This window comes from Bufo gargarizans, chromosome 6, assembly GCF_014858855.1.
Source record: "Bufo gargarizans isolate SCDJY-AF-19 chromosome 6, ASM1485885v1, whole genome shotgun sequence".
NCBI lineage: Eukaryota > Metazoa > Chordata > Amphibia > Anura > Bufonidae > Bufo > Bufo gargarizans.
Window position 1 is genome coordinate 196,331,789 of NC_058085.1, and position 17,170 is coordinate 196,348,958.

The following is a 17,170-nucleotide window of genomic DNA, read 5'->3' on the forward strand; positions in this document are numbered from 1 at the left end:
TTGGCCATGTCTCTGAGTATTGCACACCTTGTCCTTTTGGGCACTCCAGTGATGTTGCAGCTCTGAAATATGGCCAAACTGGTGGCAAGTGGCATCTTGGCAGCTGCACGCTTGACTTTTCTCAGTTCATGGGCAGTTATTTTGCGCCTTGGTTTTTCCACACGCTTCTTGCGACCCTGTTGACTATTTTGAATGAAACGCTTGATTGTTTGATGATCACGCTTCAGAAGCTTTGCAATTTTAAGAGTGCTGCATCCCTCTGCAAGATATCTCACTATTTTTGACTTTTAAGAGCCTGTCAAGTCCTTCTTTTGACCCATTTTGCCAAAGGAAAGGAAGTTGCCTAATAATTATGCACACCTGATATAGGGTGTTGATGTCATTAGACCACACCCCTTCTCATTACAGAGATGCACATCACCTAAAATGCTTAATTGGTAGTAGGCTTTCGAGCCTATACAGCTTGGAGTAAGACAACATGCATAAAGAGGATGATGTGGTCAAAATACTCATTTGCCTAATAATTCTGCACTCCCTGTACTTGCATTCCCTATGTAATAACAGTACTGAAGCATTTATTCTTGTAACACTATATTGTGCAATTCCTATATTATTCCTCCCAGAAGTTATGAATGAATTTCTAGCAGTGTTGATATACATACAAGGCAGCAGATTGTAGCAATAGTCAGACCAGTTTGATTTCTCAGAAAATGATAACTGTCATACTTTATTTTTATTTTTTTGCTAAAGTGTAGGGCAAGTGATAGGTAACAATTTTGCAATAGACTTTATTTAACCAAAACGTTTATTTTTGGTAGGAAACTGGGGCTGAAATGGCCCTTAGCAGCACTCTTCAAAAGAGCATTGCTAAGGGCCATCCGTCTCCTATTAGCAAAGGGGAGACGGGCTGTGCAGACGGTATGCTTCAGCCTCCCATGCTTCCCTGGGAAACAGAAGGCTGGGCACAGGAGTTTTAGGAGTTAAAATTACATGTTTTATTCCCCCTTTCTATGCAATCTAATGCTCTGTTACATTCACTGACCTGCGATCCCTGTGATAATTCTTCATGAAGCAGCCGCCGGAAGTAGAAGCACTGTGCGCAGTGATCCGGCTGCTGCTTCATGAATTATTATCACAGGGATCGCAGGTCAGTCTCCCCTTTGCTAATAGGAGACGGATGGCCCTTAGCAATGCTCTTTAGCCTCAGTTTTCTACCTAAAATAAACGTTTTGGCTACATAAAGTCTATTGCAAAATTGTTACCTATCACTTGCCCTACACTTTAACAAAAATATATATATATATGACAGTTATCCTTTAAAGCTGCATGGTTTGGTTTTGATCAAGGCATAAGGAGAAATCAGTGCAGATTCAAGCAGCAATGGAGTCAGAAAAGCCTAATCATCTTCACAGCTCAGAGGAAAACCACTATATATGAGAGTTCCACTGATGACTTCTCAAAGCTTGAAGATACCAATATTATATATAAGAAATCCCATAATATTACTTTACAGCAGTATGCATGAAGACTGATATAAATTGTGTTATACATTACCCCCTAAATGTATCCAGAGAAAGCAACCGCCTGTGTTTGGGAACTTCAGTATTTTGTCTTTGGCTAACAGATACATCATCTTCCTAAAAGAGAAGGAGATTAGTCTCTTGTGCAAAATATAAAGCTTAGGCTACATTCACATCTGCACCATTTTTTGTTCCATTGTAGTAACAGAAAAATGAAAATAGACAATCACCAGATCAGTCGTATAATAGAAACCAACTGTGTCTGACAAACCCCTCTGACTATAATAGAGTCCATCAGGATTCTGTCAGAGAAACCAGAATTTTACTGGACAAGATTGCTCAACATAATAGCTTAATGCAGCTACAGAATAGTTCAGAGTTATGTTTAAAGAGAATGTGTTATAAAGATAACTGTTTTTGTAATGATGTCAGTTGACAACTGAAATCTCCGATGATAAGGTATTATTGCCTGGGGAAGCTGTGGCCAACGATATAGTGCAGGTGAATTTCTGTATTATACGATATGGCAGCCATTCAAATGGATGTTTGTCCATGTCATTTATGGATAAGCTAATTGTGGGAACTGTTGGTGCTGACTCATAGAAGGAGATCCAGAATAGAAGACCACTTTCTACAACATACAAATGCCTCAATAGAAGAGCTTCACTTTCATCACAAAAATAAGTTATGATTTGCTTGTGCTTACTCCTAAAAGCAGCACTGTAATGGGCTAATTCAACCCTTGTGTTCTGTACATAGATGAGAACTTTAAATAAATCATCTAAATCATGACCCTCCCTACACTATAAATGTTCTCTTAGCTCCTCTCACCCTGTGTTTATTATAAATTAGAGCTAGGATGGGAAGCTTCTGCTGTTAGGATTAAGGGAAAACAGATTAAGGTTAGAAATAATAAGTTAATTTATTTCCTGACCAGCAGCACAACATTGGGAATCTTGCAAGAAGCAGTCCCTTTGGGTGGGTCCTCTTGGCAGATGAAATTTAGAATAGATCACCCAACAGCTGTTCTTAGAGAAATCCAAGTATCTAGTCTGTAATGGTTGCCAAAAGAATTATGTGAACTACAAGAAGCTATATTACATCAGCCCAGGAAGTAGAGGCTATTGTAATTTTATGGACCCTCACAAGGTCAGAATGCACGGAGCCCTGGGCGTTCTATGCTATCCTAACGACATCCTTAATTCATCTACTGTAGCGATAGATGGTTTAAAGGCTTTGACACCGTTGTTTCTCCTATCAAAGAGAATGAAAATATTCTTCACCCTCTATATTGATTCACTTCTAACAAAATCAATCTTTAGGCAAAGAGGTATGTTTAATGATTAAAGATTAGATTCTTCATCAGAGGAGGGGTAGGGGAAAAAAACTAAAATAAGAACCTGATTAGCATTGAGAAAGGTCTTTAGGTAAAAAAAAAAAAAAAAAAAGGTAACTACTGGAGCAGCACCCTGTCTGGAAAGAATATAGGTAATGACCACCCTGTAATGCAGAAATGGCCATATTTGCACACTGTAGATAACATCCTCAGCCTATGCATACTTCCATGGTCCCAGCCACCAGAGAGACCAGTACCTTTACCTATAGTGTGCAAGCACAGCCACTACTGCTGGATTGCAGGGTGGTCATAACCCCTATTTATGAACATTGTATAATGTGATAGAAAACTTAATCAAGCCAACAAAGGAGGCAATATGGATAATCACAATACATTAGTAAGTGCCTTCAGTAACTTCCTCTACATAATAAATGCTATTTGCTGAAGTGAGACAAGCCCTTTAAGTGGCCCTGGGAAAAAAACTAAAAGTGGCCCCATGTTATAGGCAGGTCCAAATTGACAGAAGGCAGGGCAACACAAGTAGGCAGTGCATCAAATACCATATTTCAGCACAAAAAACTTCCCCAGCAGATCCAAATACCTCAGTGCAACACAATTAACTGCCTTGTCTACATAAATGTAATTTGCTGAAGTGAGACAACCCCTTTAAGGATCAATGGTAAGTCCCACGATAGTATTGGCTTTAGGATGAAATTCTCAATCTAGCAGATCCCTTTGGGAATCTTTTGATGAGAGGTTGCTGAGAAATAGGTCTGTCCAGGAAGCTTAAAATGGCTGCCACCTGTACTCTCAAAGTAGATGGGCTAAGGTCCCTTTCCATCCTATCTCAAAGGACATTTTGCAGTGCCATAATACTGATGACCTATCCTCAAGGAATGTGTTGAGCAGTTTTAATTATACTGAACCACCACTTCAAAGAAGTGGTAAATTTTGAAAGGAAGCAGAGCTCACACAAGCCACCAGACCACTTCAATCAGCTGATCGGCCAGGAGTCAGCACCCAGCCGACCTGATATTGATGGCCTACACTAAAGATAGTGTACAACACAGCTTCAAAAATCCCTCTGGATCTAGGTGTTAGCAGTGTACCAGGGTGGCCTCCCCAGGATACAGTGAAGTCACGAACGAGGAAAGCAACCCCAACACCAGCTTTTGACAAAACAGAATTTTACCTAAATGTGGCAATAAACACAACCACAAATGCTGAGAACATACAATCAGTTTACATACCCCAAGCCCGAAGGCCGAGACCTTTGTGCTGCACAGCACGGCACCCTCCTATGGATGCAGAAGGAAAGGGCAGTAATTTACCTACTGGCGGGCACAACTAAACCGCCACACCTTACCTGTTATTACCCCAAAATAACAAGAATCACTGTATGGGTGTTTGGTACGGGCCGGCCTGGGGTGCAGCACAACAGCTTACAATCTTACACAGATCTCCAGTATTCCCCCTCCCATAACTGGTCCTGTAGCACGTCCCTGAGTATTCCTCCTGAGCAAAATGCCAGCCTGGCTTGAGTTTGTGGGGATTTATTAGCTCTCCAAGGTGAAAAGTCCCGTTAAGTTATGGAGTCCTTGCAATGAACAGTATTAACAATTGTGGCCTGACACAAACAGAAACCCTAACTAACTGCAGGCCTGGTCTCAGTCTCTAGGCACCAACACTGTGATGAGGTGCATGCACGATCTTACCGACCTAGGTCTGCTTTGCATCCGCTGGTGACTCTGGACAGAACAAACGTCTCTCCAACAAGCATGCGGTACCGCAGTGTATGTTCCTTTGTTTCTCTGCTCTCATCAGCGTTCCTGGCTGCAATCTTTCTATCCCTGGACAGGATCAGGGTCTTGGACACGATCAGCTTCAGTCAGCTGCAGCTCTAGTCACACTTACACCTGGATGCCGTCAGATTCACTGCTCTCACAGTTCCTCGGTGTCTCTCAAAGTCTCCTTCTAAGATGGCTGCTGCCTTCCCCTCCAGACTCTGTGTGTAAAACCCCACCTCTCTCATGAATATGGAGATATGTGTGCAGTCTGTAGCTGTGTTAGGAAACAGCGGCATCTTGTGGCCAAACAGCAGAATGTCAGTCCAGAACATTTAATTTAATCACACAAACAGTGTTCAGACAAGAAGAGCTGTTTCCCCATCTCACATAGGGACTGGTCAACCTAGGCACAGGATTTTAGATGCAGAAGAGAGTGAGATCATGAGTATACAGTGCTAGCTGAAAGCTAAACAGTGGAGAAGTTATCCACGAGTAACGCCCCTGGGCACTTTCAGAATAGACACTTGCTATCCTCATTTGCATAAAAACTTCAAAGTTTGTTTTTGCAGATTTACAGACTCAAAAAAAGCCAAGGAAAGGTATCATCTGTGTTCTGTATATGTGCTCCACATAGTGGTATTAGCAGTTTAAAACATGCAAAGTTGCTGACAGACTCCCTTTAAATTTTACTGTGGCCTCTCTTGTCTCGTGGAAAGTAAAAATAAAAAAAATAAAAATAAAAAAAAACAACAACAACAAAAAAAAGTGGCATAGGCATTATAATCCAACCCAGCCACTGGAGAAAATCTACAGTGGTCTGCATATGGGATTACAGCAAATCTCTGAAAGCAGCATTTATTATTCAGTATAAGTATGGGACAATGGAGATATCTTTGGTTCTAACTGTCTGTCAGTGCCTCTGCAACCTTTGTATAAGTGGTTGAGGGCAGATGAGATTGCAAAGGGATAAACTCATTCCTAAAGAAGACTGCTACTGTATTTTAGGAATCTTCTGTTTAGGGAACAAAAGAGATTATGGAGGTAGGGGTCCTTTAAGTCAAGGATGGCCATGAAGTCTCCTCTTGCTAAAATGGTGACAACAGACCTGATGGTTTCCATTCTGAATCTCTTTTTGCAGATGACCTGCTTGGGAAACCAGAGATCTGTTATCATTTTCCATTCCCCTAATGGTTTGGGAACAAAAAACATTGGGGAGTGGACAAGGCCCCTCTTGCATAGATGAATATCCTCCAAAACCCTTTTCTGGAGGTATTCTGCGATAAAGACCTGTTGGTTTGCTGGAGCTAACACCAGAGTCTACACAAATCTTTTAGGAAGCAGGGAGCTGAAATCTACAGAGCAGCCCACCTAGACTACAGTATGTTTAAGACCCAGAGTCTACTGTGTTCTTAACAAACCTACAGAAAAGCAGACAAGCAACCACCAACTACAGGATCTGAAACAGTGTCTGGTACTGACATTTTTTCCAGAATACTTGTGGTGTAAAAAATCAAGCCTTTATTTTTTGGAGTTTTCATCTAAAGCAAAGTTCCATCTCTGTGGAACTATGTCCACCTCTAAACTGGTATCTGGAAGACTGGTATCTATGAAGGGTCCATCCCTCCTAGAGGGTCTATGTCTAACTCTGGAAAACTGAGGTAAGGACTAACCTTGTTTATCAGAAGGTGATTCCATTATTTGGTCTATCTGAAAGGCCTTTCTGGTTCAAATTTTAGACCATGCAGAGAATACTTACAAGAGTTATCCCCATACAAGGTTTTGGCTCTCCTATCAGCAGTAGATAAAGCTGTTGCCGTGACTAAGAAATGAATCTGCTTGGATACTACATCGCACAGAAAATCAGTCAAGCTTATCTGTCTGAAGGAGCTTGAGATGTCATCTCTGGGAACACCTGCATCAATATCCTCCTGAGTCTGGCACAGCCATTTGCAAAGATTACAAGCCACTTTATAAGTAGTAACAGCCACAGAATATTAGGTATAGGAAGTTCTAACAGCAGAATCCATACAGCAGTTCGCTGTGTCTTGTAAAGTGGAGTCATCTTCCAAAGGTAGTACAGTGTGATGAGACAACTTGGCAATAGCCTCTACTTTCAGGAGATGGTCCCCAGAGGTCCAATTGTTTAGAAAGAACAGGACTAAGGAGTGAATACATTCTGAACTAACCAGATTCATTATGAAATTCCCATAAATTCATCTGACAAATGACTCTGTAGCTTTTCTGATTTGCCATTTTACTGTCCATGTTGGCAGGCAAAGGAGGAAGAAGAAGGATGGTTACATGACACTGGGAAGAAGACGAGGGGCAATCTTGCCCTTATTGGCTTAGAGGCTGATATACGTCCTGTATCAGTCAATCAGGGGACAGCAAGCACAGAGGAACCTGGGCAGAACAAGCAGAACATAATTCTGCTTTGTACTTGCGACCTGGCAGGAAGCAGCACTGTGGCTCTGCTTCTGCAGACTGAAATACTGAGCTAGGGACAATATAATAATATTGTAGGGAGAGAATAAGTGATAGGGATGGACTGTATGAAACGATTATAGAGAGAGAAAAGGAGATGTATTTGGAAATTTTGAGAATATTAAATAATCTGGGAGAGATTAGTAATATGATGCACTTAATATGGGTTAATGTTAAAAAATTATTGGGTATAAATCACTCATTAAGCATTACCCCTATTTGGGGAAATATAAATTTAGGTGAGTTTCAGAGGTTGGATGATTATGTATTTGGGGGAAAAAATTGTATTAAGTTTGTTTCACAGATTGAGGTTAAAGTAAAGCTTAAGACATTAGAGGAAATGGGGCTTAGTATAGAGCTAGACCCCCTCACACGGTTTAGATATCTTCGACTAAAGCATGCATTTGACTCAACCGACAATAAAGAATATTTAATCACTAAATATGCAGAATTTGCAGAATTCTGCTATCACAGTATCGCCACTAAAATATCAATTTCACAGATATATAAAAATATTAAGAGGGGGTTGGGGGGTGTGATCAAATTTAAAAGTGAAAGCAAATGGGCACTAAAAGTGGAGCCTAATATTTTATATTGGAGAGGTATTTATAAAAGTATAAAAAGGAGCACTATATCAAGCCATTTCCGGCTGATACAGTTTTTTATTTTCCATTGCACCTATATAACTCCTTGGGTGTTGAGTAGGATGTATAAAACAAAGGACTCTGGATGCTGGAAATGCAGAACGGATAACGCAGATTTTTGTCCATTTGATCTGGTACTGTCCTCTTATACAGGTCTATTGGACCCAAGTATTTCAAGAGCTCACCAGAGCAACTGGTAGCATTGCGCCACTGGAGATATCCGTAGCTGTGCTTGGATGCGTTAGAGAAATTGGCCTGGAAAGAAAAAGTGAAATGAAAGGGGAAAAAGAATAAATTTTGGCGCGGGTTGTAGTGGCCAGTGAGTGGGGGGGCAGATGGACCACCAAATGTTGAAGAGTGGAAGAATCTATGTGAGAGGGTGTAGAGATACGAATATGCTTGCAAGAAAAAATGAAAGGAAAGGGGAAAGCAAATAGACAGAAGGAAAAGGGGGGGGGGGGAATGAGAGAGGAAGGAAGAGTTAAAAAGTGCCGAACTAAACAAATAAACGAATGAAGGATGACTGAAATCCCCGAAATGAGATCATGAAATCAACTTGGGGGGGGGGGGGGGGTAATATATCTTCTTTTCAGTACAGACCAAAAGTTTGGACACACCTTCTCATTCAGAGAGTTTTCTTTATTTTCATGACTATGAAAATTGTAGATTCACACTGAAGGCATCAAAACTATGAATTAACACATGTGGAATTATATACATAACAAAAAAGTGTGAAACAACTGAAAATATGTCATATTCTAGGTTCTTCAAAGTAGCCACCTTTTGCTTTGATTACTGCTTTGCAAACTCTTGGCATTCTCTTGATGAGCTTCAAGAGGTAGTCACCTGAAATGGTCTTCCAACAGTCTTGAAGGAGTTCCCAGAGATGCTTAGCACTTGTTCACTCGATTGGGTTCAGGTCCGGTGACTGTGGAGGCCAGGTCATCTGGCGCAGCACCCCATCACTCTCCTTCATGGTCAAATAGCCCTTACACAGCCTGGAGGTGTGTTTGGGATCATTGTCCTGTTGAAAAATAAATGATGGTCTAACTAAACGCAAACCGGATGGAATAGCATGCCTCTGCAAGATGCTGTGGTAGCCATGCTGGTTCAGTATGCCTTCAATTTTGAATAAATCCCCAACAGTGTCACCAGCAATGCACCCCCACACCATCACACCTCCTCCTCCATGCTTCACGGTGGGAAACAGGCATGTAGAGTCCATCCGTTCACCTTTTCTGCGTCGCACAAAGACATGGTGGTTGGAACCAAAGATCTCAGATTTGCACTCATCAGACCAAAGCACAGATTTCCACTGGACTAATGTCCATTCCTTGTGTTCTTTAGCCCAAACAAGTCTCTTCTGCTTGTTGCCTGTCCTTAGCAGTGGTTTCCTAGCAGATATTCTACCATGAAGGCCTGATTCACACACTCTCCTCTTAACAGTTGTTCTAGAGATGTGTCTGCTGCTAGAACTCTGTGTGGCATTGACCCGGTCTCTAATCTGAGATGCTGTTAACCTGCGATTTCTGAGGCTGGTGACTCGGATGAACCTCCGCAGCAGAGGTGACTCTTGGTCTTCCTTTCCTGGGGCGGTCCGCATGTGAGCCAGTTTCTTTGTAGTGCTTGATGGTTTTTGTGACTGCACTAGGGGACACTTTTAAAGTTTTCCCATTTTTTGGGACTGACTGACCTTCATTTCTTAAAGTAATGATGGCCACTCGTTTTTCTTTACTTAGCTGTTTTTTTCTTGCCATAATACAAATTCTAACAGTCTATTCAGTAGGACTATCAGCTGTGTATCCACCTGACCTCTCCACAACGCAACTGATGGTGCCAACCCCATTTATAAGGGAAGAAACCCCACTTATTAAACCTGACAGGGCACACCTGTGAAGTGAAAACCATTTCAGGTGACTACCTCTTGAAGCTCATCAAGAGAATGCCAAGAGTGTGCAAATCAGTAATCAAAACAAAAGGTGGCTACTTTGAAGAACCTAGAATATGACATATTTTCAGTTGTTTCACTTTTTTGTTATGTATATAATTCCACGTGTGTTAATTCATAGTTTTGATGCCTTCAGTGTGAATCTACAATTTTCATAGTCATGAAAATAAAGAAAACTCTTTGAATGAGAAGGTGTGTCCAAACTTTTGGTCTATACTGTATATATTTTTGTCTTTTTTATGTGAAATGAAAAAAACGATAAGGATAGAAATCTGATGTTATTAACGATAATCATGTAATACTTATTGTCTGTGTATACTTTTTGTTTCTTTATTGACTATTTTTTTATATACTGGAAATGAAAAAAAAAATATTTATAAAAAAAATAATAATAATAATAATCTGGGAGAGGGAGTGAGACCTGGTCACTATTAGGTGTATTTGCTGGCAGGCTACTGTCAGTTCAGCTTCTGGTAAATAGTTTTACATTACTGGTTCCTGTAAAAACAGGGGGGAAAAACATATTTTTTTGGAAAAGTTTCTTGTTCTTCAAGCAGCAAAGAATTGCCTATTTTTCTAGAAACCACTTTCTATTCACATTCTATTTACCTGTTTTGGTGAAGGGCCAGTATTGCTTCTTCAGAGCGTGTAGTTTAAACATGTTTCACTGCAAAAACTGCATTATTACCATTGTAATACTCTTTTAGCATTTGTGGAAGGGGAGTGATTCGGGACATTGAATAGTACCCCTGTTTTAAATTTACAGAAAAGGCACTTGCAATTTTGCTAGTACCATATCATAACCTGTGTGTACCAAACACGTGACTTTTCATGATAAAATGACTGCAAAATGTAAGAATGCAATGCAAAACAAAAGACCCATGCCCCATCCTCCCAGCCATGCAGCCATTATTATTATTATTATTATTAGTAGTAGTAGTAGTAGTGGCACTTGTAGTCAGGGTGGTGGGGGTAGGGAAAGTAGTAACAACAGTGACACTAGGGGCAAATACAGAGCAGGGAATCAGGAGGATGACAAGGAGCCCACAATGCCATATCACAGTCTGACAAAAGTCTGATAAAAGCCTTTTCATAGGCTTCATAATAAAATGTCTGCAAAATGGAAGAATGCAGAACAAAAGACTGTGCCTCGTCCTCCCACCAGTTATGCAGCTAGTAGTAGTAGTTGTAGTGGCACTTGTAGTCAGGGTGATGGGGGTAGAGAAAGTGGTAGCAACAGTGGCACTCTGGGCAAATACAGAGCAGGAAATCGTGAGGAGGCCAAGGAGCCCACCATGGCATATCACAGTCTGATAAAAGTGGCCGGGAGGGTGAGGACCATGATGATGATTGTGTTTCAGACATGACCTAGGACCCGGATCGGGGTACTGAGAAGGGGGTGAAATCAGAAGAGGATTTTGATTGTAGCAATAAACAGCAATGTACAGCCAGAACCATGCAACAAACAGTCAGGGCCAGATCTATTTTTGTTGTGGTCAGCTCAGGAACTGGTAATACCACTGATATTGTGGGCATAGGTTCAAAACATGACAGACAGGCTTAGCTGCCTCTAGCTCTGTGGGAGCATCTCACCTATGGTGTTTTTATCTCCACAATGCTGACACAGAAAGCCACAGCCATGTGAAAGATCTGCAGGATTGAAATAAGCCGTGGATTTTCAAACACAAACGTATGTACCAGGGCTCTATTGAAGCACATACTGTAAGGGAGTATCACTGGATACTGTGGGGAAATGGAACTGGCCAGCATTCAGAATTAGAACAAGTCTGCCCTCCTTCTCCTGGTCTTCTGTGTGGTAGCCAGCACGCATCCCCAAGCAGTACAGTGTCCTTTTCATGAGCTGCTTCCTCTCCTAACCAGACTCCTCCTCCTCCTCGTCCTTCGCTCCATCGTGGACATACATAATGAAATGTATGGTCATGAGAAAACTATTCTCAACCAGAAATTAGTTTGTGTGTAAGCTGAACTCTCACCTGTTCAGATTGCTGGAGATGCAGCTGCTGCTGTAAAACTTAATTGTGGGAATTGTGGCTTACTTCCACGTCTTTACCAAAATTGCATTTTTCTGGCCCGTGCTGTGTTGGACTTCGGGCCAGGCAAGCAAAAAACGAGATTTTTGTATTACTTACCAGTAAAATCTCTTTCTCGCTCTTTCCTTGGGGGACACAGCACCCACCCATTCATTGTTTTTTTCTCTGTACGGTTTCCGAGTTTTTTGTTACCCGTCGGGTTGTTGGCTTGTTGGTTCCTTGTTGGACTTTGCCTTTTCTCACTGCTTGGACACGCAACTGGCAGTCTCTCTCTCCAGGCTGAGGGTATAGCTGTGGAGGAGGGGCTTAACAGTCTTCACTTAGTGTCACGCCTCCTATGGAGATGAGCTATACCCCAAGGTCTTCTGTGTCCCCCAAGGAAAGAGCGAGAAAGAGATTTTACTGGTAAGTAATACAAAAATCTCGTTTTCTCGCCCAGTTTCCTTGGGGGACACAGAAGACCTTGGGACGTTCAAAAGCAGTCCAAAAGGGGGAGGGACCACAGCCCAAGGTGAAGCACCCGAAAGGCATCAATGAACCGCCGCCCGCAACCCCAGGCGGGGCAAGGCAGCATCTGCCAAAGTCAGAGTATGCACCCTGTAGAACACGGCAAGGCGCGTAAGGTAGACCCGTGGCCGCCTTGCCCAAATGCATGGCCGAAGCCCAATGCCTCCGGCCCAGGAGGCACCAACCGCTCTGGCGAAATGAACGGTGACACCAAAGACAGAATCCTGCCCTCGGTGCGGTAACCTCAGCAATAGCCAAACTGATCAAGCGGAGGAAAAACACCCCGGAGTCAGTCAACCCTATGCACAGACCTCCTGGAAACCCAAGAGGCTGAACGGCTACAAGAGTCGGAGAACCCCAAGTAAAAGCGGCAAGGCCCAAACAGGTGAGGTGTTGAAGCGAAAGGCAAACACCACCTTCAGAAGGAAGGAAGGAAGAAACGGGATGTAGAACAGCCCTGTCCTGGAAAAGACAGAAGGCTTGGAACAAAAAAAGGACCATTCCGGCACCCGTCAGAGACACGACTGATACGGAACACAACCGTACAGGACAGAAGGGGTAGAGAGAACTTCTGTAACGGCTCCAAGGACAAGATTGGAGCACCGAGAGCTCAGTATAAAGTCCCCAGGGCGGTACCGAAGGACAGCACAGAGGAACCAAAGAGCCACTCCGAGGAAGAAGGTCTTGGCAGGCCCAGGGGGCCGAGAACGCTGGAAGAGGAAGAACAGCGCCGACACTTGACACCTCAAGTAAAAGACCGAACCATGGGGAGAGAAATTCAGAGTGGGGAATGCACAGCTTCCCACAGAACCCCAGACAAAAAAACCTAAGCCCTACGACAGATCCTGGACGAAACACTGCCAGGAGTGGACAGTAGCGAACCCGCTAGAGTCGCCTGGCAAGCGGGCGAAAACCCAATGTGATCAGGCGCAGACCAGCAGCACAGGCAGAAGGGTCGACAAAAATAGTCCCATCGGCCCTCGAACAACGTTATCCCGTATCCACCCGAATGGGGAAGCAGAAGGACAGATGGAAAGAACCCAAACGATCCGCCAGATGCCAGGAGAAGACAGGCTAAAGTCCATGCTGACGTAACCACGTCGTACCGTCCCGGTGTGGGAGATCAGGAGAATCTGGAATGAAAAGGTAGTCCCCCCAAGTTATCGAGAAGGTAAGTCTACAGCAGGACCATCGTCTTAGAATGGGCCACGCAATCTGCACTCAGCGGGAGAACAGAACGCGGTAGACTCGGTAAATAGGCACACAGCTAATACAGCCAGTGTGAACAAGGGAGACAGTACGAGGCCAAAAGGAACACCGGAACCATCCACATGAACAACCATGCTCTCCCCAGAAGGGAGGACAACGAAGAACAGCCTCTGAAGTCAGGCGGGAAGCCACATTGGAGCGATCTGTACCGAGCGGGAGCCAAACAAGGCCGGCGAGATAAGGTAGTCGAGACAGAGGCCGGCATAACATCCTCCCACCAAAAGGAGGAGGAGTGGGCAACAGGGAAGCCATAGGACAGCTCAAAAGCAGAACCCACTATACTGTGAGACGCCCAGTCCACCGCCTCGCAGAAGGCGAATACCGTGAAGAACCCAAGGCGGAGGTCCTCCGGACCCGGGTAATCGAGCACCCAAGAGAAGTCGGGTGACCTTCCCGAGAAGAGCAGCCCGAACCTGGTAGCTGATCAGACAGAAGCGTAGAGGCGCCAAGAGGAAGGACTCATACCACACTGCATCCGAAGAGGAGGAAATTGCAGCAGGCAAGGGAACCGCAGTCCTGCCAGAGCCAACGAAGAATTCGAGAGGCGCTGCAGACAACAGCACTCTCGACCATGTGACCACCAGCGCAGGGAAGCAATGCCGCAGAAGGACGAATGGGCATGCATCTAGGACCCACGAACACTCCCTGGAATGAAAAGCCAACGAAATGAATGAGCACCACCCAGCTCGGTGCAGCAGAGAGCAATAGAACCTGTTCGGTCAGGAGGACAGAATGAACTCCTTAGGGACGAGTGCAAGGCTCGTGGCAAGCATCGCATCCCAAGAAACAAAGGTATGCCGCAGGAAGCAGGTGAGGCATACGTACGAGCAGCCCCGTAAGCAGCGAGAAGGCCAACCCACCTAGAAAAAGGGGGGCCCGCCCCAGAGTGCCACAGCATGTACGGAATTGCAAGTGCAACCTGAAAGGGAGTTATGCACAAACCTAGCATAGCATGCGATGGAACGCAACCAGTCCACCCCGAAAGGGGGGAATTGTACCAGGTCAACAGCAGTCGGCAAGAGTGCAAAGGCCCGTCCCAAAAGGAAGTGATGCCTAAGGCCGTACCTACTTCAGAGAAGCAGGACATACCCTATAAACCAGCAGGAACGCAGGAGGTCCACCTAGCGAAAGGGGAACATGCACAGGGTATCCCAGCATTAAGTGAGTGTGCCACAATGCACCCAACACTGAACTCAGCGAGAGTGCAACTACTCTGCCAACGAAGGGGGACATGTACAAGTCCAGCACAGCCATATAAGGACAGCCGTGAATCTCATGAGCGTGCCAAATTCTGCCCTTGAAATGAGAGGTGGTCACGCACAAGGCCAGCACCGTATCCAATGGAAGTGCAAGCGTTCCACCCCTGTTAGAGGGCCATTCACATGGCCAGCAATGTATCCGGTGAGAGTGTAGCATGCCGCCCAGAAAAAAAAAAGGGGGGTAAAGCACATGGCCAGCATCTCATCCAGGGAGAGTGCGAGCACACCGCCATGCATGGGAGTCATACACATGGCCAGCAACGTACTGGCGAGAGACAAACACAGTCACTAAGAATGCGTGCATGTCGCCTGAGGAAGGAAGGCAAGCCCCTGGCTGGCAGCGAATCCAGCAAGAGTGCGTACACCGCCCCGGAAGAGGGGTCATGCATATGGCCGACAGCGGATCCAGCGAGAGTGCAAGCACCCTTCCATGTATTGGGCACACGCACATGGTCAGTGACGTACCTGCGAGGAAACAACCACAGACAGAGGGATGTATGTAAGCTGCCTGAGGGAAGGAGGCATACCCAAGGCCGGCAGGGAATCCAATGAGAGTGCAGCATACCGCCTAAGAAATGGCCGGCAGCGAAACCAGTGAGAGTGCAGCATAATAACATAGTACCTAAGTACAACATAGCACATCAGTGAGAGTGCAGCATTCCGCCTATAGAAGGGGGTCGTGCACATAGCCAGTACCGTATCCGGTGAGAGCGCAGTATTCCGCCTAAAAAAGGGGGTCATGCACATGATCGGCAACAGATCCAGTGAGAGTGCTGCGTTCCGCCCAGGAAGGGGGGTCACGCACATGGCCGGCTCACGCACACGGCCGGCAGCGAATCCAGTGAGTGCTGCGTTCCGCCCACGGAAGGGGGTCACGCACATGGCCGGCAGCAAAACCAGAGAGTGCAGCGTTCCGCTTATGGAAGGGGGTCGTGCACATGGCCAGCACCGTATCCGGTGAAGATGCAGTATTCCGCCTAAGAAGGGGGTCATGCACATGGCCAGCCAGGGAGAGTGCAGTAGCCCGCCTAGGAGGGGGGGGGGGATGCACATGGCAGGCACCATAACTGGAGAGACGATGAATACTGCCTACAGAAGGGCCGAACGCACTTGGCCAGCGCCGTATCCTGGAAGAGGCAAGAAAACCGCCTAAAAGGGGAAATGCCCTAGCAGCAACGCAGGCTGGGAGCGCAACACCATGCCGCCCGTGGAAAGAGGTCACGCAGACTTGCAGCATTACTGATGAGGCTGCAGCGTCCTGCGCAGTCTAATAGAAATCATGATCTATTATTATTGAATTCATATATATTCTTCTTTTTTTATTTTTTATTTTTATTTATTTATTTATTGAAACACAGCCTCTGAGGCTAAAGGGGAGCCACCATATAGGGGCACCTGAGAGGCAGGAGAAAAAAGGGGGCCAACTAAACAGACCCATTTTTTGGGGGCCGGCCTGTACCCAAAGGGTTAACAGGAATCCGGCCTGGAGGGCGGCGTGCGATCCCCTGGGGGCGGAGGAACCTCCAGGCGGGAAAAATTCGCGCCTGGAGAAGTTCCCGCCCCCTCCACCAGAGACCGGAATATTGCGGCCTAGTAGGCCGCGAAGCCGGGGGCTAAATTGCGGCGCCCGGCCCGTTATACCGCCGGGACCTGCCGCTACAAACCGGCCGCGGGAGCCCACCCCGCGGGCCGGTCGGAAATGCGGCCCAGCAGGCCGCGAAGCATGGGACCAAATTTGCGAAGCCCCGCCGACCGGCACCCGCTGGGGCATAGTCAAGCCCAATGCCGGCCGCGGGAGCCCACCCCGCCGGCCGGAAGAGACCGGGACCCGGAATGGCGGTTTGCCGGCCGCGGGAGCCCACCCCGCCGCCGGACGAGACAGGGACCCGGAATGGCGTTTTCCGGCCGCGGGAGCCCACCCCGCCGCCGGACGAGACAGGGGCCGGAATGACGTTTGCCGGCCGCGGGAGCCCACCCCGCCGCCGGACGAGACAGGGGCCGGAATGGCGGCTTGCTGGCCGCGGAGCCTAATTCTCGCGGCGCCCGGCCGCACCGGAATATAAGTGCTGGCCGGAGGCGAGGCCTTACTCGACTGCAGCGTCCTGCACACTCCGGTAAGGCCCAATGTGATCAGGCGAGATGGGGACGTGACCCAGAGACGGGATGCCCGTGAGGAGAAGGCAGGCGACGGCCAACAGCCACTAGCTGCATCGCCGTATCCTGGTCCTATGAAGGCCAGGAAAAAAAGGCAGGGAGCAGATTGCCGTACTGCGGCACCCAGGGGCCAGCCTAGGTCCAGCAGGGGAAGGATCCAGAGGCCCAGTATGGGGGGGTCAGGCACGCAGGAGACCATTGGGTGGGGGGT

The 17,170-nt window shown here is 46.1% G+C and overlaps 1 protein-coding gene across 1 annotated transcript in view; it reads right to left on the reverse strand.

Moving 5' to 3' along the window:
* Nucleotides 1-1,550: 1,550 nt before the first annotated feature.
* Nucleotides 1,551-17,170, reverse strand: part of LOC122942083 — a 95,257-nt gene continuing 79,637 nt past the window's right edge. The window contains exon 7 of the mRNA XM_044299577.1: nt 1,551-1,637. Within this exon, the coding sequence (XP_044155512.1) occupies nt 1,551-1,637 (87 nt within the window). The remainder of the gene's footprint in view (nt 1,638-17,170) is intronic.